At 50.3% G+C, this 25,284-nt stretch overlaps 1 protein-coding gene across 1 annotated transcript; it reads right to left on the minus strand.

Annotated features, from left to right (window-relative positions):
- Nucleotides 1–18,013: 18,013 nt before the first annotated feature.
- CXCL14 (C-X-C motif chemokine ligand 14) lies at nucleotides 18,014–25,196 on the minus strand. The gene is made up of 4 exons (XM_007101393.3): nucleotides 24,888–25,196; nucleotides 24,608–24,713; nucleotides 20,729–20,842; nucleotides 18,014–18,161 (listed from the first exon to the last, which is right to left on the minus strand). The coding sequence occupies exons 1-4, from the start codon at nucleotides 24,949–24,951 to the stop codon at nucleotides 18,146–18,148; spliced, it is 300 nt and encodes a 99-aa protein (XP_007101455.1). The 5' UTR covers nucleotides 24,952–25,196; the 3' UTR covers nucleotides 18,014–18,145.
- Between the last annotated feature and the right edge of the window lie 88 nt (nucleotides 25,197–25,284).

Consider the following 25,284-nt stretch of genomic DNA (forward strand, 5'->3'; position numbering starts at 1 on the left):
GCCCTTGGGGGTGCTCACCGTCTGGTGAGGAGCTGGGAATGTGACCAGCGCCATGGTGGCAGAGAGCAGGGGGCTAGTGGGTGTCCCCCACTTGAGGGAATCACTCAGGTCTGCCTGGCAGAACTAGGATGAAGGCTTCAGGGCGAAGGGAGCGCTTACGTGGAGACTCAGAGCATGAGTGGTAAGCCAATGCACCCCTAACACAGAGAATCAAGGAGAAATGGCTGTTTGTTTTTAGTGTTCAGCATAAGCATGTGTTATTTTACAAGGGCTCTGTGTTCATTTTAAAAGAAGAAAGATGTGCCTTCTGTTTCTTCCTTGTAGTCACCATTAAAATTAGTGTAAGAAAACGTTTTCTCTGCACCCTGGTTGTTCCTTCCGGGTTTTATGGTGCAGGGGTGTGGAGGGCGTCAGACATGGCCCTGATCTTCCTGCCAGCACTCTGCCCCCTCAACCCCTGCCCGTGTCCCAGGCCTAGCTCTGTCCACCAGAGCAGATCTGACATATATGACCCTGTGGGGCCTCGGTCACTGGGGACTCAACTTCCTGTTGTTACATAGGGTGCTCTTAGGCTGCTGTCCCCCAGCCCCCGCTGAGGCCTCATAACTAGGCTGTGTTTGCTTTGTGACCTCAGTTGACCTGTTTGTGAATAAGAAGGCTGGACAAGGTGAACTACTGGAGGCCTTCCAGAACTCAGCCCCTATGACCATGATGCTGAACACAGGGGAAAGCTCACGTCATTTCCCAGGGAATGAGGTCCAGCATAGTCAGGTGGCCATGGCCTCCCTCCACCTTTCTGTCACAATAAAGATGATCTTTCTCTGAGGCTCAACCAGAGACAGCATAGCTCCACAAAAGAACATTCAAGGGAGCTAGGGACCAATATGGGTCTAGGCTGAGACCTGTCCCCTTTCTGGGCCTCAGTTCCTGGCTGGGGGTCACCAGGAGGCTGATGGATCAGGTCCTTTCCAGCTCCACCTTTACCAGAAGCATCCCTGGTCCCTCGGTGGCAGATGTGGAATCTGGGTCCTCTAGGCTAGCCTCTCCCCTTGGCCTCCTGCATGTGCTTTCTCAGGTGTCTTGTGTGAGTGAATTAGAGCTGTGTGTGTCCCAGTTCTCTGTGCAAGCCTCTTAATCAGTGCTCCATAGAGAGGAGCTGGGGAGTCAGTTGGCCCTGCCTCCCATTCAGGGAGGGGCTGCCATTTAAATTTGAACATTGTCTCCAATGAGTTTACAATTACAAACGACTGGCTGAAGAGAAGACGTGTAGCATACAACTTTGAACTTGGCTTTGTTTCTAGATCACAGTATATTACAGTACGAATTAATGTTTTTAAAAGTCTGCCCCAAATCTTATGGGTCCTGTGACAAAACTTCATTAAGTATCTTGGCAGAGGTTCAAAGCATTGGCTTATTAAATGTAGAACAGAGATGCTATAGAGTTCTGTTTCGGTATTTTGTCCTGTTGAGGACCTCAGCGGGTGGATGTGGCTTTGTCTGAGGGCCTCCGAGAGGCTCCCTCCTGACCAGCCGATGGGCTTTTAGGAGTTGACGTGCAACCACGGTCCTGGGCGGGACCTGGGCTAATCTTCGCAAGGTGACTCTTCCTCTGTAGGCACAGCTGATGAAAGGGAGTGAGCGTGGAGGAGGCAAAGGTGTCGAAGGTTCTGGGTGAATTTGTGAGTGAAGTCTGCGTTTGGAGCCTTTGCAAGCCCTGCATTCACTTGGGGAATCCTTTGCCACCTCCAGGGAGCTGTTGGAGCAGCCACAAGGTGGAGCTCTTCGCCCGCCTCCCAAAGGCATCTGCTCCCTCCTGGAAGGCTTTTCCAGATGGGAAGGCCCAGAGGGTCCAGAAGTGGGTGCAAAGGACTTGGGAAGAAAAGCGCTTAGAGGGCAGCTCCCCAGTCCCTTGACAGGGATCGCAGTGTCTCTGCCTTGAAGGAAATCCCCTCCTTGGCACACAAACCAGCCCCTTTCTGCCCCAATAAGTTAGTGGTGGTTTATTCCATCTCAGTCCAGGGCCGTGAAGCTCAGCGGGGTTGCAGGGTTCCCAGAGCCAATCTGGGGCAGAGTCCAACTCCCAAGTCCATGTCTTCCCCCGATGCAGATCCTACCTTGTATCATGGGGACTTGAGCCTCGTCCCCAGCGGGTTGCTGCATTTCATTATTCAGGGAGGAATCTCTCCTTAGCAGTAGGTTCTCCCTGAAATCATGCACTATGGCAGCCAGTTCCTGTCCCATGAAACAGAGAGCTCTAGAAAACCAAATGTGTAAAGCATTGCCGTTTAAAAGAACTTGCTCCTTTTAAAAAAGAGAATATATGTGCAGGAATTAAAATCAAACAATATGAAAGGGAGTCTAATGAAAAGAAAGTCTCTGTTGACCCCAGTTGCCCAGCATCCTTCCCTGGAGGTGACCATTGTTACCAGTTCCTTGGGGGCTCTTCTGGAAATATACATATGTACTTGTGCTTAGAATATATTCTTTTTTAAAACAATTGGCGGTGTATTGTTCTGGATACAGGGTGCCCCCAGATCTGCTCTACCTCTCATTCTTCTGCATGGTGCCCCCCAGAGGCTGATCATTATGGACTTCATTGGGGCCCCCCTCACCCTCTGCTTTCAGGTGGGCTCAGTCAGTGGCAGGCACCGGCCAGAAATGGTAAAGTGAGAATAGGGTGAGATTGGGGTATTTCTTTCCCGTCTCCTGTCCTGCTGGCTGTCCTCTCTCCAAGGCTCTGTGGATAGCCCTCCCCTCCAGCTATACTGTCTGGGTTTGATAACCACTCCTCCCTCACTCCTTCAGGGCTCAGTTGCTAACAGCTCTGCACTGTTGCTAAACCCAGGAGACTGCATTATCCCATTTGACTTTCCTAAACTTTGTCCACTTTTTTTTTATTTTTTATTTTTTTACAAATTCTCTCAGGGGTATGCTGGTAAATGTTTAATAAAAGTGGCTCTTTGGGAAAATCAAACCAAACCAAACCCTGATTTGTAGCATTTCCTGATTTCTGTGGTATAAATTCTCCCACTATCAAGTTACCAACAATTTCATAATCAGCTCACAAAAATTCTGAACATGTAGCAATCCATTGGTTCTCATGGGCTCGTAGAGCTGGCCCCAGCACACCACTGACTCTCCTTTGTTAAATTATCTTTGTTATCAAACCAAACTTGGGTCTGCTCGCCTGGACGAAGTAAAGCCAATCTACTGACACTGGGTTGTGGTGAAGGAAAGTGCAGCGTTTATTGCAGGGCAACAAGCAAGTGCAGCTAGTGTTCAAAACACCCAAACTCCCCAGTGGGTTTCAGGGAAGCATTTTTAAAGGCAAGGTGAGGGAGAGGAGTCCCAGGGTATTTGATCAGCTAGTGCACAATTCTCTGATTGGTTGATGGTGAGGTAACAGGGAGGTGTCACAGGGGTTAACATTATCAATCCTCAAGTGCCATAGGTCTGCGGGATGTGTGCTCATGGTCATCAAGTAGTTAATTTCTTCCATTTGGTGGGGGTTTTAGCATCTGTAAAACAACTCTGGAAATGTGCATCGGATACTATTATCTAGGTACTTCAGAGAGGAGCTAAAGCAGAGGATATGGGGGAGGGATCTGTCCCAGGAAGGCCCCATAGGGTCCTGGTCGATTACATCTGTAATTGCCCCATTTGAGTGTGCCATTCATTTAAGGAGCGCGGATCAGATATTCTGTAGGGTGCCAGAAATGGGCTTTTTTTAAAAAAAATTTATTTTATATTGGAGTATAGTTGATTAACAATGTTATGTTAGTTTCAGGTGTACAGCAAAGTGATTCAGTTATACATATACATGTAGCAATTCTTTTTCTAATAGAAATGGGCATTATTTTTTCAAGGCTTTGATGTCTAGCCTTTTAAAAAATTTATTAAAATTTATTATTAATTAATTTATTTATTTATTGGCTGCGTTGGTCTTAGTTGTGGCTCATGGGATCTTCGTTGAGGCACGCAGGATCTTTCGTTGTGGTGCGCGGGCTTCTCTCTAGTTGTGGCACATGGGCTCCAGGGCGAGTGGGCTCTGTAGTTGTGGTACGCAGGCTTAGTTGCCCCGCGGCATGTGGGATCTTAGCTCCCCAACGAGGGATCGAACCTGCGTCCCCTGCATTGGAAGGTGGATTCTTTACCACTGGACCACCAGAGAAGTCCCAAAATGGGCATTTTTGATGAAACTGTTCTGTCGACTCTTCTCCCAAATGGCTGAACCACTGCCATCTTTGGATCCCAGGATCCTTGAGCAGGGCTTTGTGTGCAATTGGTTGGCTGATGGGAGTGATAAAGAAGAGAGAGTCTGGAGGACCACTTTGGGGAGAGAGGTCATAGGACATTTGGGAACAGCTTGTTTGGGTGGTTCAATGGAAAGAAAGCCTCTTGAAGAGAAGGAGCAAAATCTCCCACATCAGCACCACAGTCTAACCTATGCGCCTGCAGATCTTTTCGTCTACTGAGCACAGGGTTTGGAGAGGGGCAGGGGTACAGGACGCTGGGGCAGAAAGAACTCAGACTGTAGTCTGACGGTGTTGGCTCAGCTCCGACTTTGCCACTTGCTGGCTGCACGGTTCTTTACAGTCTCCGAGCTCCAGGTTCACATTTGCAGAGTGGGGATAAGCTTTCCTCTTCTCCGGGAAGCTTGAGGATTTGCTGGAATCCTCAGGCGGGACCCTGCACATTTTAGCTGCTCTGGAAGTGATTGTTTTGATGATGATGATTGGCCCAGAGAGGAATTCGGGACCCAGAAAAGGCATGAGGTCTTTGCCCTTAGAAACTGTTTATTCTTCATGGAGTTGGAAACAGCTCCTTTCCTACCTGGGAGGGGGTATTTGGAGAACCCAGGCACCTAAACCTGCTTTTGGCTTTTCTTTCAGGATAAATATGCTATTCTAGGACAAGTACAATACATTAAGCCAAAGCTTCCACTGAGTGACTTCTTCAGAAACATGCCTGGCACCTTATTGTGGAGGAATGCAGTTAAGGCTTGTTTGTGAAACTACAATGCATGTATTTCTTTGTATTTAGAAACCTGAATTTAACAATCTATGTATCTATATCTATATCTATCACTTTTTCCCCTGAGTGTATTGAGCTTTTTCAAAAATGAAGGTTTCAAGGTTCTGAAAACCAAGCTGATTCTTCCAGAATGGGGTAGAAAACAGGGACCGCCCAACTCATGAAAATCTTCCACCGACCGTTTCTGAACTTGCAGGAATAGTGTTGCGATGTGGAGGAGAAAAGGGATCCAACGTTTCTTCCGGGGATTAAAAGTGAGTCCAAAATTGCAAGAACTTAGGAGAAAAAGGCTCTTGTTGAGTTTCCCTTTGAATAACCGAGCTGCTTTCTCTCTGAGCGCTAAGTGTTGAGATGCAGCGTCCTTACTGCCTAGAAACCCAACAAAGACGGGCTTGGTGGCTGCTTTGAGGTTCCTGTTCCATGTAGAATTTTAACCATGAAAAGACACAAAGATTGGTTTCTTCTGAGTCCTTAACTGAATACCACAAAGGGGGACAATTAGTGCGGAGCTGGGCTACTATCTCCCACCGGCTGTGCTGCTGCCATTTGGAACCTTGGGCCCCCCATCCCAGAGCCATGTGGGGTACACCCCAGCCCCTCTCCATCTCCAGGGTTTGGAAATGTGCCACAGATGTAGCCGTCCAGGTGTGGAGAGTGCTGGGCTCCAGAGAGACCATGTGCCGTGGAGTGGAGAGAATGGATTGTTATTTAGTTTTGTAGCCACTTTTACTTGCTAGAGGTCCTAATATGTAAAATGGGATAATACTTCCTGGATTGAAGACCTGCTATTAGGATAAGGTGAGATAATCATAGATAGTGTTGGCATGGAGTAAGGGTGCAATCATGGTAGTCATTTATGCAATACTGTTGTTCTCCCCATTCCAGGCTTTATGGCACAGATACCCTCTGCCCGACTTTCAAAGCCCCCCAGACCATTCCCAGCTCCGTATCCTCTGCTTTGACTGAGCAGGTTTCCATGATTTCTCCTGTTCATCTTCCTGTTACCTGTGCGGTTAAGGGGCCATATCCCTGACTGGAAGCACACCTCTTAATCTCTCAGAGCCCAGCTTTCATAGAAATAAAGGATTGTAACATCTGCCCCGGGGGATCACTGTAAAGGCTAATGTAGACAATGGAAACAGTACCTAACACAGTGCCTGATCCCTGGTAGGTGCCGAATAAATGCTCTTTCCTTTGCCACCACCTGGAACATGAGCTGGAAAGGACAGTTAACTGTACAAAGCAGCTCCAACACAGGCTATGTGCTGCCCATACAGGTAACTCAGGTGACCTTCTCAGTGCCTCATCTGTTCATGGAGTGTAACATAGTGGGTATGTGTGTGGACTTTGGACTTGGACTCCAGGGTTCAAATCCTTCGTCTGTCACTTTTATTAAAAAGTTACACATTCCTCCAAGCTTTCGATAACTCACCTTCAAAAGGGTTTGCAAAAAATTACCTAACATTTATATTGTTTTAAGATTAAATTACATGAAGTATGTATAATACATAGCTCATAATAAGAACCGAATAAATTATTGTTGGTCTTCAGTGAATGTTTGAATAAATATTTCTAGAGTTGGCATATGAATAGCTTGTCTAGCTATGTATATTTAGTGAAATCAATGTACCATAACATACTCAATTGTATCTTAACCTTTTGAGTATGCTTTCACTTTTACTTCTTTACTTTCACCTGTAGTAAATAAAGCTGCAGTGAACATCTCCATGCAAATATTAATTTCCTTGACCGGAATTCTTCTCTTAGGGCAGAGTCCTAGAAATGGGATTATTGGCTTAAAGGGTTTATTCAGCAGTTCCAGAGGATATTTTCATTTTGCCGTACAGGCTGCAAAGAGATATTTAACAATACAAAATGCTCAGAAAATGTATATTATACTCAGCAGTCACGTCTTTTTGATCTTTTGGTGGGCATCTTTCTTCCATGTTAGCTTTTCATTTTAGCTAGGTTGAAAAATCCATGGCTTAAAAATTTATTATAGTATGTAATTATTTCAGTTTTTAATTCAATAGAGCTGTTATTCATAGTTATTTGTTTTTAAAAGACATCATGTACAAAATTATTGTAAGCATTATTTATTTTATGCAACTGGACCTTGTTTTGTTAGTTGTTTTTTTTTTTCCTTTTTTGCCCTCATTAATGTGTTCTGTCTCTTGATACAAGTGACAGAGACTTGACTCTAACTAGATTAAGCAAAACCAGAATAAGTTGGCTCCCGTAACTGGGAAGGGAGGGCTGGTACAATTTCAGGCAAAGCTGGACGCAGGGGCTAACCCATGTGGTCGTAGTCCTGTTCCTCTGTTTCTCTGCTTTGATTCCTCTGTGTGTTGGCTGTATTCTCAGGCAGGTTTTCTTCAAAGGATCCCAAAGGTGACCTCTGATGCCGTGAGACCACATCCTTATGACTTGTGATCAAAGAGAAGAGAGGCCTGTTTCTTCAGCTTCCACCTAGTAAATCTTGTTAAGGCCCCAATGGGCTTTCTTGGGTCTTGTGTTCACATCTCAGCCAATCAATGTGCTGGGGTGGGGGGGGAGAATGCTGGGCTCTGATTGGCCATTCTGGGTCATTTACACCCATTCCCTACTCCTGGGGTCAGGTGGGGGTGGGTATCATGATCTGCAGCCCCTCAGGCTTTACAGGTTGGGGAAGGGGCTTCCGAAGGAAAAGAGCGGGACGCTTGGATGCTGTTACTGAGGAAGTGGTTACGTTAAGCAGCATGCAAGGTGTGAAGTAACCACAAGATGGCGCTTTCGATCTTTCACCTTCACGTGGCCTCTGGGCCCAGACGGGCCTTCCCTGGGACTTTCTTCCTGTCGCTTAACCCACAGAGATATGGGTTCCACAGTGGAACTCCTGCTTGATGGTTTTCAGAAGAATTGAGGCGTTGCCGCCCATAGGAAAAGGAACGGGCCTAGTAGGGGTTGTATGCCATGAGGTGGGGGGAAAAGTGGTGCGGTGTGGACGGAACTGATTCAACACCCAGATGGGGGTTTGGCTCCAGTGGTGGTGTTTGGTTATTTTCTATTAAGCTTCTTGTCTTTAACCAGACTCCTCAGTACAAAAGTTCTGTGAGTTCGCTTGAGAATCTGTTTTATGAAAAAGACTGAGTTAGTTAGGAATTTGGCTATCCTCTCAAGAACACGTGAGAAATCTCAAGCCAGAGGCTTCCTGAACCTTCTCCGTCCCAACACGCAGCCCCCTGCATTGAGGAGGCCAGCTGTGCGGTGGGAGAGTGGGGGCACACTGGGAGGGCCCACTGCTGGGCTCAGGGGTGCACAGGGGCATGGGGAGATGCAGGGCCATTCCTCCCAGTCTGCTTTCCCATGACTTGGGTGAGTGAATGTCCCGATCTTAGGGCCGGCATGGTCCTGGGGGCTAGGGACCCAGAACTTTCTGGTCATGTGTGGACATTATATCCTAATGGTACACAGGGTAGAATAAAGAAGAACCTGAACCTGAGGGCTCGGCTGCAAGAAGCATTCTCCAGCATGCTAGCCCCCAGGAACCACAGTGACCCTTTCCCTTGTTTCCCCTCCCCCATTAGTCATAAAATACCTACTCAGTGCCAGGTACTTGCTGGGGGCTGGGGATTCAGAGACAAAACCTATTCACTATTGTCACAGATCCCACAGCCTAGTTGGAGAGACGGCCGTTCAGTGTGGAAATGCGGAGGGTGTAGTGAGATAGTGCGGCTCAGAGAGGCCTAGGTTGAAATCCTGGCTTGGCTGTTCGGTAAGTGGATAATGTTAGGCAGGTGATGGAGTTTCCACCAGACTTTTCTTGTTTGTAAAGCAGGGATGATTGTATAGACATCAATGCCTATTTCATAGAGTTGGTGTGAAGAGTGAGTGAGAACACGCGTAAGGCACCTTGCCCTGAGCTTCAGACAGGGAGATGCGCAGATCTCGTTGATTTTCTTATCTTGAATGGGATGTGCAAATGTTTCAAAGTTGAGAGGCAGAATTAACGCACTGGGTGTTAAAATGTGAGCCAGACTCTCCCCGAAGGTTTGGAGTGCTAGGGCAGAAATCGGTGAGACTAAATAATTAATTGGGACAGATGTAAAGTGGTAGGCTTGGGTTCAAAACATCAGTTGCCCAAACCGAGGATGGAATGCAGGTCTGTGTGGCTTGACACTCTGCTCTTGTATGATGAGGCCTTGGGGATCATTTAAATGCCTGCCTAATGGATGTGATGACATGGCTAAGAACAGTAGCACAAATACGACGTCCTGACAAAGGAAATGAGCCACAGCCATGCAGGAAGTGGTTTGGGGAGGGTGGGTGCCCTGGATGGCAAAGGACCCAAAAGCCATCACCTGGAATGACTGAGTGGACAGACAACTTTAGCCCGGAGAGGGTCAGATATGTCACAGCGTGGGCCCTGCTTTCCAAAAACATCAAGTGTTGGCATCTGAAAAAGGTCTTGTGCTTCCTCTGTGTTGCTCCAGAGATGGACCTCAGGAAGCCTCTTTTAGGGTCCTGATTTAAGGATGATTTTAAAACTTTTTAGCACTTGGACTTTTCCAACCATAGAGTGAGCTGCTTTATTAGTTGTGAGGCTTCTGTTACTAAAAACATTCAAGCAGCCTCTGGAGGCCCTATCTGTGTTGATCTAAGGCAGGAATTACTCACACAGGTCCAAGGAACCATAAGGATTACTTCAGAGGAATACAAGAATCTCCTGAAATTGTTTGCAAGATAGTCCGTGCATTTCTTTCAGGGAAAAGGAGATAGAGCATTCATCAGCCTTTTAAGGGGACCCAGTGTCCGAAAGCACTTAAAAAATTCACAACTTTGAAGAAGTTTGGATACAAGGTTAGAATAGATTCTAAGGTGTTTTCCCTCTGGGGTTTGAGAGTCTTTGGATTGTTAAATATGTTCTCGTAACATGAAATTGTTGTTATTATTATTAGCTATCATTTATTATGTGCTTGGTATGTGCCACACGAAGTTTTACATATTCTACTTGAATGATCTCATCTAGTATTTTTTTAAAATTCTTTGAGATTAAGCACTGTTATTGTATCTATTTTACAAGTGACGAAACTGAGGCATGGAAATTTGCCCAGGTTCACAGAAGGTTCCAACTTCCCTGGATAGATATGTGCCCCAAGTTTGGCCCTTTTATGCCTCATAGCTGTGATGTTACTCCAAGTAGGTCCACACAGGGTACAAAACTACAGTTTTCCCTTGGATATTTTAAAGGCGGGATGATAATAGTAAGCAACTATTGATACCATGTATCAACTGCTTACTTTCTGTGTTGAGGCATTTATCTCATTTAATGCTCACAGTAGCCCTATAAAGTTGGGACTAAGAGAAATTAAGGGGTTGGGAGAAATGAAGTATGGCCACTCAGCTTTTAAGGAGAGGAGCCAGGGTTTGAAAGAGCCTGTCTGGCTCACAGCCTACATTCTCAGCTCTGCAGATATTGGGGATGGAACACTGGGCTGGGGCCTGGGCCTCTTCTGTGTATCTGTCCCAGGAAGAGCTCTTTGAATACACTTGGGGGAAGTGCAGAAAATCCCTTAGTAGCTGAGGTGAGTCAGCTCAGATAGGGTGGCAGCTGGACGTATCCTGAAACTTCAGAGCAGGAAGCCAGCCCAAGGGCTGAACATGGAGAGGACAACAGTCAGTGAGCCTAAAGAGCTCAGGTGCCCCCCCAGAGCTTCCCAGGCTCCAGGTGGCTCAGTGAGGCTGAGGCTTTAGCATGTCCTGCATCTTGGGACTCTGCCCTCTCTCCCACCCTAGCTCCTCCCAGGTTCAGGGAAGGGAGCAAGTCAGCAGCCTTACGGTGGGAAAGCATTCCAGACTTGCCCAAAGCCGGCATTCGAAGGGGTCATGTGTTTGGGACTGACATGGGGGGAGGGAGTTGCACCTTTGGGTCTCCATGGCTTTCCCCAAGCTTCCTGATGTGCTTCGGCCCTCCACAGGCTCCCAGGAGAATAAGATGTCAAAGGTCCGTATCCCATTACTACTCCTCTGATGTAGCTAAACCCCCCCTTACAGCACATGCCAACCAAATTGCCAGGGAAAGGTATCCCTCAGTCCTCTGGGAAGTACAGCTGCTCGGTTGACTTTTGTTCTCCTGAAACCAGAATCTGATACTTTAATTGTCTGGGGAATACCATGTGGATAGACACACAGAGAGGGGGACAAGGATTTTTATTTGGGTCTTTATTCAACAGATGGGACTCCAAAGTGCCATGTGCCCCCCAGTAAACAATCCATGGGCATAAGCTCCAACCTTCGTCTAGCAGGGGAGGGAGGCCAGGGTGGAACAGGGAAACCAGGAGATGGCCCAGGAAGACTCTATACAGTGCTCTGTGGACTTCAAGGGTCACCATTACTTCCAAAAGGCCCACACTCAGATTGTCGAAGGGGAGAAGTTGACTAATTACTTCTTAGACACCACACAGTCCTGCACCCTAGCACTCTCCTGCTAGGCCTGTAAGTGTGGTGATCATATAATTTATTAACCACACTAGAACTCTTTTAAGAGCATGGAAGGGAACCCTCTTCATAATTACCCTGGGACAACCGTCCTAGACCTGGATTATCCCAGGAAACCAGGACATATGGTCACCCTACCTAGGAGTGTCCAAACCAAGACTTAACCCTGCCCGAGACCACTGGGCCACTGTGTGACCTTGGACAAGTTACTCAGCTTCAATAAGCCTGAGGTTCTTCATCTGTAAAATGGGACTCACCACAGAGTTTGTTGAGAAAGCACTCAATAAATATTGGTTGTGGTGGTTGTTATTATTTTTATTAAACTTTATTGCCCCTCAAAGTATGGGGAATCAGCAGGGTTGATATCTTAGCAGCTGTAAAGGAATTGAAAGATGTTCTTTCTGTCATAATTTTCTTGGTTTATAACACTTTGTGGCTTTACTAATGCAAATACTTAACTCCAGTCTGTCTTTGCAGGCCATTATTTCAGGGGGACAAAAGCCTTTGTAATGTAGAGATGATACCTGTGTGAGGGCTGCTTTCAAAGAAACAATGGGTTGGAAGAAAGAGCCTGTTGCTTCACCTTCCGTTTTGCTCCCGGGGAAATAACCTTGAATATTAGATGAGTGTCTCATCTGCATCTAATTAGACATCCTACTACTGTTCCCAGAATATCAACTCTCTTCATTGTGAAACAGGCTAATTATTTTAAATCCAGCTTTGAATTAATTTTTTTAAACCAACCTCTTGATGGTTTCAACTTGTTTCTAACCAAAACGTTGAATTGAATTTGATATTGTAGTCATTTTGCTTGTTCAGCGTATTTGGTGGTAGCTGGAAGAATCTCTGGCTGCTTCTACTTAAGCCGAATTTGTATCTATCAGATGTAGGGCAGAGCAGTGATTCCACAGTTGTGGGGATGGCTTTGCTTTGTCGGATGAGTGGGAGAAAGCCTAGGGGAGCATGTGTGGCTGTAGTCTTCTGTTTCTGAAAGACAAAATGAGGCACACCCAAAACAAACCTGGTCACGCTGGTGGGCCATGTGGCCCAAGTTCACTAGACGAGCAATATCTACTCAATAAACAGTAGGTGAGGCCTGGGTGAGGGCACAGCATTCTCCTGTGGGCTGGGGTCTGCAGGACCTCTAAGACAGTGCATCCTTTGGGGGCAGAAGCCCTGCTCAGAACCCTCCAGACGTGAGGGTTCAAATTCTGTGTCTACTACCTGCTAGCTTTGTGAATATGGACAATGTGTATTCACCTCGCTAAGCCTTGGTTTCCTCACCTGTAAAGTGGAGCTAAAGGACAGATTCCCCCCCGCCCCCCTGCACTTTCCACTCCCGGCCCCTGCTGTGGTGGTTACCAGGATTCCATGGGATAAGGCATGCAAGGGTCTCAGCACAGGGTCTGGCTCACAGTAAGTAAGGACTGTACCAGTCCCTGTTGTCACTGTTCTTACACAGCCTCGGGAAACTCGGAGGGCCCTTGGCTGAGGGCCGTTGGCTCTTTGCTGCCCTCTGGTGGTGTGGCTCAGCATGGCCTGGCGTGGAGGAAGCTGGGAGATGTTACCTCCAGAGGAAGAAAATTGCTTTAGGTTTTATTGCTTCCTTAACGACCTCCAAGATTATCTATTCAACTTTTCAAACGGGGAGGACAAGGGAGGGCTCTAAAAGCAGTATGGTGTCTTCCTCCATGTGAGGGTGAGCAGAAAAGCTGTGGTGAGCTTCCTTGCCAGTGAGGCTGTGGAGGCCCCAGCCGTGGTTTCTTGGCAGGCTGGGCGGGAGGCGAAGAAGGAGAGGAAGGGAGATGGATGAGCTGGGAGCGGAGGTTGGAGCTGTGCCTGGTTTCCCTGGATATTCAGCTGGGGCATGGCTGGTATTTCTGAGGCCCCTCTGAATTCCCTCACATTCTCCACTTCCGGTCCTGGCACTCTCCATTTCTGCTGGCCTGTCTCATCGCATATGGACACAGGGAGCCACGGGCCACATCAGGGACAGGATGGAATCAGGACTTCCTGTCATTGCCTAAGAACAACTTACAGTTTGCCATGAGCTCTCTCCAGACTGATAGGTCTTGGTCAGGGGTCGCTTCCTCTGAGACTGGGTTAGGTGCCTCTTTGGGGGTGTCCCCAGAGCCTGCTGTGTGGCCCTCTGGCTTAGTGTTAGACCGACAGGCAATTTCAGGCAGTGTCTTCACCTCCCTTTGGACTGGGAGTTTCTGGAGGAGTCATCCCCAGCATCTAGCAGTGTGCCACATATAGCAAATGCTTCATGATGGAACGGTGGCTGGGTGATGAAAGATGAACGCTGCCCTTGAAGATGAGGGATGGCACCTCACCAAGCCTTCATTCCCTGTGGTGCCCAGCACAGAGCTTTGCATGTAGTGGTAGCTCAGTGAATGAGTGCAGAGAGCACGTTCCCTGGGAGCTCCTTAAGATGAAGATTAATTCATGGTGTTTGAGTACATCCTAAGCGCTATCATAGGTTACAAGAGGTTTTTGCAAAGAAGCGTAAGACATAGTCCCTGGCTTCTTAGAACATATCTTATTAGCTGTTCAAGTTAAAATAAAGGTGTTAAATTATAGTACAAGTCATGTAATAACTCGGGGCTCAAATGGGCCATCCAGATGGATGTTAGAGTTGATACCCGAGCTATAGGGCCGGTGCCATGGGCTTGTGACGTGAGAGTTGCACAGAGCCCTGTGCTGGGTCTTCATGCTCTGCTGTTGCCATCTTGAAATTCTTAAAATTTGAACAGAGGGCCTTGCATCTTTAATTTGTACCACACCTTGCAATTATGTAGCTGGTCCTGACCCCAGTTATGTAGGTGGTCCCGGCTGCAGGTCCAAGGTGACAAGGAAAAGCTCCATGGTGGAGGTTTGGCCAGGTGAAAATGAGCAGCAGAGCTGGGCTGGAACTCTCTGAGGATGTGGCCATCCCGGTGTCGAGTCTGGGGCAGCGCTGCGTACCTGCTCAGGACTTGCCTGTGGGAAGAGTCGGGGGTCAGGGACCTCCTGGCTTTTGGATCCCGAAGCATGCCTGTCTGTGAGGAAGTGGCGGCTCTGAAGATGGGGCCCACATGGGGCCTGGTCTGCCCGTGCACAAAGGAGCGTGTTCACCTCTTCCCAGGGAGGCCTGGAAGAGCTACTTGGAAAAGCGGCCTGGCCTTGTTTGCTACACTAGAGTTACTCTCCTTTCTGTAATGTGGTGGGTGGACACTCATAGGGCTGCTGGGAAGCCCAGAGGAGAAAAACAATGGGAAGCAGTTCTGTAAGCGGGGAAAAAGGGCATCTTCCCTGGAGCCAAGCATAGTTCCTGGCACTGCAGGGCCCTCTTCTGGTGAAGTGTTGTGGCTGAGAACCCATTCTTAGTGGTCCGGCTAGTGCCTGTCTATTGGAGGACAGGGTCCAGGTCATCCAGGAAGCATAGCCAACCTTTGTTCTCCAGGGGCACATAGCCTCTGTAGGGGACGAGACGTTTACACACAAGACCTCCACTCCTGCTCTCTGACATACTGGGGCTCGAAGTCCAGCTCTCCTTCTACTTACTATCTGTGTCTCTCATGCAGATTGGGTCCTTTGTCTGGGCATTTACAGCACAGCACTGCCGGGAGGGTGGGGGATGAGCAGCAGGGCAAGTGCCCGGGTCAGTGCCTGGCACACTGTAGGGGGACATTGTTACTGTTACTAAGAATCCAATCTGTGTCTTGGGAGGTCAGAGAGGGAGGGGACTCACAGGCCAGCAGGGCTGGAGGAGGAGGTGCTGCTTCTAGAACCACAGCTGGGATAGAGGAGAGCCCTGAGCGAGGGCGCGTAGCGTGTCCAGAGTGAGTGGAGGGTGAAGCCTGCAACTCAGGGAGCAGCACTGAGAATCCTGCGCCCCTTGCCGTGGTGCCGGCAGATGGGGAGGCCTTTGCGTTGTCAGGGCCAGGTGTGGGGAGGGTGAGGGGGCTGGGGGGAGGGCTGGGGGGATCCCTGAGGCCCCAGCAAGGTATGCTGATCTGGGGCCAAGCAGGGGTCAGGGTTCCCGGCGGAGAGGGGCCTGGCCTCTGCTCTCCCCTGCCCTGGAATGTGCCCTCACACTGGGGCTCTCCTTTCTGTCTGCTGGTGTCCGGGCTTTCCTGTCCAGTCTCCCTTCTTCCTCCATAATGAAGAGAAAGTGGGACCACACCAGGCATTCACAGTCGCCCCGGCTCAGTGTGGCCTCGGTCCACCCTGTCCTGCTCCTCTCAGCAAAGAGGCTGCCAGGCTCAGCCATTGGAGCTGTGTGAAGAGTGACCCTGGGCAACTTTCCTAACTTCTCTGGTCCTCAGTTTCCTCAGGCATACACTTGGTGGGACTTGGCAGTGCCAGGAGATGATGGAAAGGATGCAGTAGCATCTTGCTGAGGAGGTGCTAGGGCAGGGTACTTGCTGTGTGTCCCTGTAAGTGCTGGCAGAGCCAGGAAGCCATCCTCGGAGGTGAAGGGACCTGGGTGCCTGGCTGCTGGTTCCTGGTGAAGCAGACAAGAAGTGCAGATAGGGTGGAGGCATGTCCCCTTGGGCAGTCCTGTGGAGCGTGTGGGATCCAGGCGGGCACAGAGGGGCCTGTTTCAGGGCGCGGCTGACTGGGGTACCTGAGGTGTGGGGCTGTGGGCAGTTTGTGCAGAGAGCAAAGTGGCCTGGTCTTGTGGATATTGAAGGAGCTCACATTTACCGAGTGCTCGCCATGCCCTGGTATCCTGAGCGCTTTACATGGATTGCCTCCTTCAGTCCTCAGAAGCGCCATGAGGTGTGTGCACTCATCATCTCCATCCTGCAGGAGAAGTGGACCTTCAATGTTGCCCTGGCTGTGGCTCCCACACAGCCTGGCTGCGGAGCCCTGTAGGTGGGCACTTCCTGCCCTTGCTTGAGCCCCACTAGAATCCTGGGGCCCTGGACCACAGGGGTCTTGACGGGTCCTGCATCTACTGCCTTCCCTAAATGGGGACGGCAGCGTGACCCTGTGGTCCTATGTGCGCCGACCTGGCTGTTCTGATGAACCTGCCCCAGGTGTGGGAGCCAGGCAGGGAAGAAGCATCAGCCTTGAAGCCTGGCTTTCTGTCTTCAGGACATTCTATAGAGGTGACGGTGTTGACAGATATCGGGAAACACAAGTTTTCCTCCCCAGTGCATCTGTCCCTGTTTATTCAGGATGTGGTAAACATTTGGTTGTCATCCTGGCTTAATTAAGTAGGAAAAAAAAGTCAGTACTCTGGAATGTTGGTACATTTCAAATATGTTTTATTACTTTTCTTTTTGTCTTAGAAAGAATATCAAACCTGCATGCAATGCTAACGGTTTCTGACATTTACATAGCATATGACACAATAGTGCAACACGGCACATACTGAAGGGACATGTGTAGAGGGGGCCTTCCTAAGAGTATATTTACAAAGGGAAAGGCGTGTGGTCATCTTAAAGAGGGCTGCACCAAAGGAGGACTGCACTGTTTAACACTGAAGAATTACATGGGGAATCACAGATTGCTTTAGTACTGCACGTTCCATTGTCATGAGGAAAAGAAACATGCTTTGAAGGTTTTCCCTCGTCAACAGCATGTGTGTCTGTAGCTGTATATTGTACGTGTATTTGTATATTTTTAAGTTTTCTCCTAAGATTTTCGCTACAGCATCAGTAGTAACTCCACGTGGTTTTTTTTTTTTTTTTTTTGTTGTTGTTGTTGTACGTGGGCCTCTCACTGTTGTGGCCTCTCCCGTTGCGGAGCACAGGCTCCGGACGCGCAGGCCCAGCGGCCATGGCTCACGGGCCCAGCCGCTCCGCGGCATGTGGGATCTTCCCGGACCGGGGCACGAACCCGTGTCCCCTGCATTGGCAGGCGGACTCTCAACCACTGCGCCACCAAGGAAGCCCTCCACGTGGTTTTGAAGCAGTGAAACTTTCACAAATGCTCAGGTTGGAGAGAAGACACAAGGACCGTTCCTTAAGGACCTTCCTTAAGGACCATTTATTTGCCTTGCCATCCCAGGATCTTGGAAATGTTTCCTAGAATGTGTAAAAATTAACCCCGGGGATGAAGCACATTTCTGTGGCAGCCAAACTTGAGTTCCTCAAAGAACAGATGCAGAGAGATCTGCTCCTGCTTGCCCGACAACTGGGGCCATTGGGGCCGCTGCTGAGTCCCCGAGGCTGTGACCGACCGTGAGCCCAGGAGAGCTTGTGGCGGCTGTGCCGAGGCGCCAGGACCTCTGAGCGGAAGCTTCCCGCGCTAGGAAGGGAGCAACGCTGCTATGAAATGTCTCAAACAAGTTCCCTGTTCCTCCTAGGTGCTTATAAAGCTCAGATGTATAGTGATGTCTGGACAAATACAAAAACGCATTTTTTTTTTTTAATAAAGGAAAGGCATGAGTTTCTCCCCTCTTCGGTACAAAGCAGCTTGTGATGAAATCTGGAACACAAGAGAGAAGGGTCTCACATCTGGAAGCCTTTTGCACACAGCTATAAAATGTAAAAACTGACCCCAGGTAAAAAGTGCTTTGTAACAATATTTAATTTGTGTCTTATGCCTGTGAGAAAGAAAGGGTTTGTTTTTTTAATCTGCAAAGTCCTTTGCTTGTGTCCCAACTGGTGTGAAGCTTTCCCATCAGGGGTTTTTCACCCTATTCTTCGTAGACCCTGGGAAGAGAAAACACCCATTTCAGTGGCTCAGGACGAGGCAGGAAACGCACAGGCCAGTGTCTGAGCTTCTCTGCCCCTGGCCTGGGGAGTGCCTCTCCCAGGACCGCAGGAGCCCAGGAGAAGCAGGGAACATTTCGGAGGAGGCCAGCACATGGGCATAAAAGCTCACCTGAACCTGGCTCTGTCCTTTCTACACAGCCTCCACCTCTGCAGTTTCTTTTTATCCTCAAAGCTCTAGGAAGCAGACCTTCTTGGTATATGAGGAAACTGAGAAACAAGAGACTGAAAGTCTGCCCAAGGAACACTGAATGTCAATGGTGGGAATGACCTCTGTCTCCGGTGTGGATGGGGGGAGGGGCAGAGGCATCCCTTCCCTCCATTTAGGCTTGTGTCTTTCTTGGTATTTAGCCCAAGAATACATGTTCTCCAGAAAAAAAATGCCAGTTCCAGAAGCCGCTGCCTGAAGACTGAAGGGCGGTTCGGTTCGTGAGGCTGGGGCTGTCACAGAGGCCCGTGGCTCAAGGTCATTTCCTCTAGTAGTTACCAGTCCTGTAAGCACTCACAAGCTGACTTCCCCCTCACCTCCCCAACCATCTCTGCTTAGATACTTAAATCCCTTCCTTTCTGCCGCATGGCTGCTGTGGGACCACATGTCACATCCAGGTCGTCCCCTGCTCCTTCCGCCTCGTTCCTGATTTCTGAGTAATTATGCACTGAAGTCAAATGCCTGCTGCTTCTGGTGGCAGCCGGAAGCTCTGGCTCTGAGCTCCTGGAAGCCCTCTAGTCTCGCCCTACAGCCTGGGCCGGCCGCTGCCTTCTCTTGTCTCTACTCTAGGTTCAGCATTCTCTCTCTCTCTGTCTCTGCAAAGAGGACTTCAAGATGGTTCCTTTATCTCCACAAAGACATTTTCAACCTGTACAGAGGGAGGGGAGGCAAGGAGGACAAGGGAATGCCCACATCCTCTCCCAGGACACCTCAGCATTCCAAGAAGGAGGGATGAACTCATTTTGTAAGGAAGTGATGGGAGGCCTGGTAGCAGAGGCGCCCTTACTGCCCTCATCTATGGATTTTGCAGGAACAAAAAGAGTGGGGCTGCATGGACCCAGGCTTGCCTCCTTTTCATCAAAGCTGTGGCCCCAGGTGGAGGGGTTGGGACAAAGGCTGGATCTCCCAGCAACCTGATGAAGACTTGCCAGCGCCTCTGTGAACCGGCCCTGCAGTCAGCCTCATTCCACTTTTGATGATGCAGGGCCCGGAGGTGACTGGACGGGAGGTGTCCTGTGTTTGTCATGTGAGCTGCCTGCCCTGACCAGAAAGAGGGCTTCATTTCCAGTAGATTTATGGAAAATAATCTCTTGCTCTCATCACTTTCTATTTCAAGCAATTGTGGATGAGGCAGTTTTGGAAGCAGCACAAAAGGCTCAGGTACTGGGGTTGGGCCCAAGTGTCAGCTGTGGGAGAGCTGGTCATGGGCTGAGCTTAGGGAAGTGCTGGGGGTGGCGGGGAGGAGGGGCGATGGGAGGGTGGCGTGGGTACCCGTTGGAGGGAGGGGAAGGTGACGCCAGGAGACCTAGCTTCCTGACTTGTGCTCCCAGACAAGTCACTCCTCACAACTTAGCCTCTGTTCCCCCCTCTGCGGGATGAGGTACAGGCACCAGCTCCTGAGGAACTCACCTGTGTGTGTGTGTGTGTACGTGTATGTGCACGCTTCCCTGGTCATGCTCTGCAGAGTCAGGTGTAAACAGGCTCTGAGTGTGTGAGGAGTGGGTCTTCTCTAGGACAGGCTCACCTTTATGTAGCATAGGGGAGCCAGGAACTTGCCTCCCCCTCTGAGGCCAGACATGGGACCCCAGGAGATCAGAGATGGGAAGCCATTTTCTGATAATGGGGAAACAGCCCAGACCGGGTTGGGGTTAGGGGTCTAGTTCAGGACTCTGGTCATCTGGCCACTGCTGCCCCCTGAGGGTAAGAGCGGCTCTGATTTTAGAGGGTCAAACCCAAGGTCCCTCCCTGTACCTGCACAGGAAGTTTATCAGGCTTCTGGGCAGCAGGGGGCATGGGGCACCCTGAGGGGAGACTATGTTGTTGGCAAGGAGTTGTCCTCATCATTTTATGGTTGTACCCACAGTTTTATAGTTAATAAACCCAGTCACTTAAGCAGCTGTGTTTCACCAAACCACACAAATCACGGAGAGAGCCATGCTGGGCATTCGCCCAGCCATTTGACAGAGGGAAATTGGGGGTCAGAAAACTTAAGTTACTTAAATAAGGAGAGGAATTAGGACTATCCTAACTTAATAAAAGTTAGAATGAGACAAACTTTAGTTCACAAAAGGATCAATTTTCGATGCTTACAGTTGTCCAGGAGAGCAATAAGTGTAGCAGTAAGTTAAGTGGTGAGTTCCCCATCCCTGGGAGTATGTAAGCCATGTCTGGGTATCTGCTTGCTGTGGCAACTGTAGTGGGTGTTCATGCCTTAGATGGGGCTAGATGACCTAGAAGGGGTCTAGACTCTGGATCTGGTTGGATGGTGGGAAGGAAGGTGAGGGACAGTGGGGCATACCTGCGCTTCTCATTCCAGGCGTTGTACCACTTGATGAACCGCTTGGTGCTCTGCAGCTTGGGGTGCAGGCAGTGCTCCTGACCCCGGTACCTGGACACGCTCTTGGTGGTGATGCTGAAATGGAGCAGGATGGGATGGAGGATTGAGAAGCCTGAATGACAGCCCCTCAGTGTGGTCTGTGGGTGGCCCTGGTCTGTCCCAATCAGAGCTCTGAGAGACTGTGGCCTCCTCCCTCCTTTCAAGGAAGCCTACCCATATGCTCGTGGAAGGTTTACCCATATGTTTGGAAGTTTCTGGTTGTCCCCTTAATCTGACTCCACGTTCGGGTCTAAGCCTGTGCAGAGTGATGGGCTCTCACTTTTTCCCCTGGAGCCCTCAAAGTCTGGGATAGTCCCCCACCCCCAAGCCTACCCCCATGCAGGGTGTTGCCCACAGCACTGATGGCTCTCTTGGGGAACGAAGGTCAGGGGACTCTTCCAGCTCCTCTGAACCTGGGATTGAGAGGTGGAGAGAGCTAATGCCAGCGAAGTATGCATGCCAAGACCTCATCCTTGGATGTGAGGAGATCCATGGCAGGGCTTGGATGTGCTGTGGTCTCTGTCTGATCTTTCAAACCCTAGTTCCCCTGACCCTCTGCAGGTTGTTCTGGGGCTGGGCATTTGTTGACCCTGAAGCTAAGTCTTGTTGGTCTTGAAGCCCATTTTGATTCCTGAGCATGAAGTCCCAGTTATCTCACCCTTGGGCAGGAAAATAAGACTGCCCTTCAAGTCTCTATCAGCCAGTGTTCCAACACCATTGGAGGTCTAGCCATGTGGTAGAGAAGCAGGTGGCTTTGTACAGAGCGTAGGGCCTGGGTTTGAATCCCAGGTCTGTCTGTGGGACCTTGGGTAGCCTCTCTGAACCTAGTTTGCCCATCCATAAAATGGGTATAATAATGGGACCTACCTCTTAGGGCTACTGGGATGATTAAAGATATAATCTATGCAAAGTGCCTAGCACAATGAATAGTTACTGTTATTAGCAATTGTCATGGAAGATGGGACGGCCAAGAAGCCTTAGTGTGTGAGGTCCAGCCTGGGAGGGAGGAGGAAGGGAGAGGCTGCTGCCCAGAACTGCTATGCCCCTCTCAGCCAGGGCTGGGCCAGGGTGGCAGGAGTTCAGAGGAAGCTTCTGGGTCAGGGAGGAATGACGATGTTCAAGAATAAGGGCCCACCTAGCGAACATGGAAAAGTGGAAGGTGAGAGGTGAGGATATCACTCCTTGGGAGGTCACACGCAGGAGCGAGGTATGGTGGTGGACTGGCTGCTGGGGTGTGGGCTGAGGGGGCAAAAAGGGGCGTTTGGAGGTTGGGGTGGGAAGAGTGGGAAGGGAGGGAGAGAGGTCAGCCTGCACCCCATAGGCTCCTAACAGTGAAGTGTCAGGGTGCCTGGGCCAAGTTCTGGAAAGGAGCAGGGTCGCCATGAACTCTGAGTCTCCCAGTTGATGGGGAGAGGAAATTGAATCTTGCTACCCGAATGGGGGCAGAATATTTCTGGGCAACCTGTTCTCTTCTCTCCCCTGTGCTCTGAGTTTCCAGGGCCCTCACCATGGCCTAAGTCTCCCAGGGCAGGGACAGGTCTTGTGGTAATGCCAGGTGACTGGGCTCTGCCTTCGCTGGCCCTCTCTATGAGACCTGTGGCTCCCTGGGTCCCCTCTGCTAGGTCTCAAGCATGGGGCTGGGCTTCAGAGTAGAGTCCAGGTCCCCTCCCCCATAGTACCTAGTCGCTCTGCAGGAATTTAGCCCATGCTTTGCTCTCTGCCTACAGTGCTGCCTTTGCACTTGGAATAAAAGGCTGTGGCCAAGCCAGATAAAAATCCCCTCCTCCGTAAGGTCAGCGTACAGGCTGAGGATCCCAAATCCTGAAGGTTGGGACAGCAGGGGAGGACGCTCAGCCCTCCCACCCCGGTGCTCAAATGCTCAGTCATAACACGGGGACTTTGAAACTTGGTTGTGGGGTGAAGAGATGAGGATTTCTGCCCCCAGCAATTGTGCAGAAATTCTGGGTCCTGTGTGCCTGTCCTCAGTGGTTCTGGGATACCGAGGGTTTCAGCAATAACTCGGGGTATATGAAACAAATTGCCCCTTCTAGAATCTTGGCTCTACTGGATCCTTCTGAGTGCAAGGACTCCCACTTGGAAAGCAAGCTGCACCCCAAGCCTCATCAGAGATTTCTAGGTGACTCAGGGTGAACTGGAAAACTTCCTTTAGTTCAGCTTTGGGGCTAAAAACCGGCTTTGGGAAAAAGCACTGGTCCCTCGTGTGATTTGGAGAGTCTTAGGAGCTTGAGAGGGGAGAAGACCTCCAGCCCTTCAGGGAGGGGTAGGGTCCTGGATATGGGGTGGAGGTTTAGAAGAGGGTGACTGTGTGCAGATCTCATGAGATGCCTGCAAGTTTTCACAAGGCTACATAAAGCCTTCTCATGTACTTGCCTGGCTGTCAGTTTCTTCTCTATTCTGAAAAGTATAGCCACGAAAAAGGGCAAGCCTGTTTACTGAGGGTTCTGTCCTTTTGAGATGTCACTGCACCTCATACCCTGCTCCTCCTTTCCTGCAAGGACTCAACAGCTCAGCTTGGTGTGTGGAGCATTTTTCAGCACTGAGAGGAGTGCAAAGTTAACATCCCTGTCATTTTCACCCCAAGAGAGCTGAGAACCCTGAGGGGTTTGTAGCTCCTCCCTCAGCTGTGTGACCTCTAGCTCCCACCCAAAAGGATTTTCTAGCAGTTTTTCTGGACCTGGGTCTGCAAGGCAAGGGGCAGGGCAAAGGGGCAGGGACAGGAGGCTAATTTAGGTGCCCAGGAAGGAAGGCAGAGGGGTTTAGCTCAGGCCCAGTGATTTTCTGAATTCCCCTAACTTCAGGCTGACTGCGCAGACCCCAGGTGGCAGTGGGGGGGTGGGGGTGGGAGCTGCCTTTGCAGACACTGTGTGGAGGCCTTTAGGCCAGCGGGGCCAGTGAATGGAAGGCACTTGCCCAGACTGAGAATAAAGTGTGTCCTGTTTCTGGGGGAGGGGAAGAGGGGCCAATGGTCCGTGGCAGATATTTGGTAGCTGCTTTGCCAAGGGCTCCCTTCCTGGCCAAGAGCGTATTGATGGGGAAACAGTGGTGCTGGCCTCAAGTGGTTAATTGGGAAGGCAGAGGAGCAAGGAAACGCAGTGTTCTCTCGCTCTGCCCCACTTTTTAAAATATTCCCTGCATCCCCACCAAGCGGGGCTTCACCCTCATGGCACGTTAACTCCAACAGAGCCCTTTCCACAAGACTGCTCAGGAACCCACAGGAGTCCAGCTGGTGTTGGAAGAGTGAGGATCGTTCTCAAAATGGAATCGCTAGAAGCCAAAAACCAGACGGCCGTGGTCCCCTGATCAGAAAAAGGCCCTGACAGGAGGTTCTGAGGACGTCAGACAATGTTCGCTTTAATTCTCTCTCCAGTAACAGGCAGGCAGCACGCCTCACAGTTTGGGTTCCAGTTTAATAGTTCTGGGTGTATTCTGAGTGATTTCAATCTGGGTGTTCTAAGTTGGCACACGGAAGCCATTTAACCCTTGATCACCCTAGAAAGGGGGGCAGTGCAACCCCTAGGCTACCCATTCAAATCCTAGCAAGGGTGAACTCCTCGGAGAGGCTGTTTCCGGAGCACAACAGTACCGTGACCCTTTTTTCAAACTCTCTTCCAGACTGCCGTGCCAGCGTCCTAAGGACTCGCTAGGCAATTACAAAGGCTCCGCCAAGGCCTTGAGAAAGGCTGAGAGAAAGGCTTGTTAGCCCGACCCAGCCACAAGCTGCGCCGCAGCACCGGGTTAAGAGCTGCGCGCACACGCTCGCGGCGAAGAGCGAGAACTCACATAACCATTTTCTCCTCGCAGTGCGGGTACTTTGGCTTCATTTCCAGCTTCTTCACGTCGCTGTAGCGGATCTTGGGTCCCTTCCGGGAGCACTTGCATTTGGACCCTGCGAGAGAGCGCGCGGGGGGCTGCTCAGTTGCGCGAGGGGTCTCCTTCGCAACTCATTGACCACCCTCGGTGCCCACCCAGAACCCCAGGGATCCCGGGAAGCTTAGCAGTTGGCGTTGGGGGTTCCCCAGGACAGGCCGGGCTGGCGCCAAGGGACCTCCCAGGCACTCACCATCCACGCGCGCGGCGCACAGCGCCAGGAGCAGCAGAAGCAGCGCTGCCGTCAGGACCCTCATGCTGGCCGAGGGGCACGGCGCGGGAGCAGGGACTCGGGGAGGGCGCCCGCGCGTTCGTGTGCCGGGCTTGGCTCTTCCTACCCGGAGCGCGCCTCCTGGCTCCCCTCGCTCCTGCTGCGCCCGTCGGTGGGAGCCTCGCGGCTGTGGCACCCCGCAGCGCTCTGCGCTCGGCTCTGGGCTCTCTCCACAGTCTCCCTCCGCCCGTCCAGGCCTCTTTTAAATCCGCTCCGAGCTCATTAATATGCAGAACCACTCGGTGACTCACTGAGATTTCTCAACGCGGTGTGGGGGGGGGGGGCGGAGACCTTCCCCGCCCGCCGCCCGCCCCGGACC

The sequence above is a fragment of the Physeter macrocephalus genome, chromosome 8, assembly GCF_002837175.3.
Source record: "Physeter macrocephalus isolate SW-GA chromosome 8, ASM283717v5, whole genome shotgun sequence".
Taxonomy (NCBI): domain Eukaryota; kingdom Metazoa; phylum Chordata; class Mammalia; order Artiodactyla; family Physeteridae; genus Physeter; species Physeter macrocephalus.

Coding starts and splice junctions, on each gene's coding strand:
- CXCL14 (XM_007101393.3), bottom strand. CDS start 24,951: ATGAGGGTCCTGACGGCAGCGCTGCTTCTGCTGCTCCTGGCGCTGTGC. Junction 24,714..24,887: donor GTGCGCCGCGCGCGTGGATG/GTGAGTGCCTGG, acceptor GCTCTCTCGCAG/GGTCCAAATGCAAGTGCTCC. Junction 20,843..24,607: donor TGCGAGGAGAAAATGGTTAT/GTGAGTTCTCGC, acceptor GCTCCATTTCAG/CATCACCACCAAGAGCGTGT.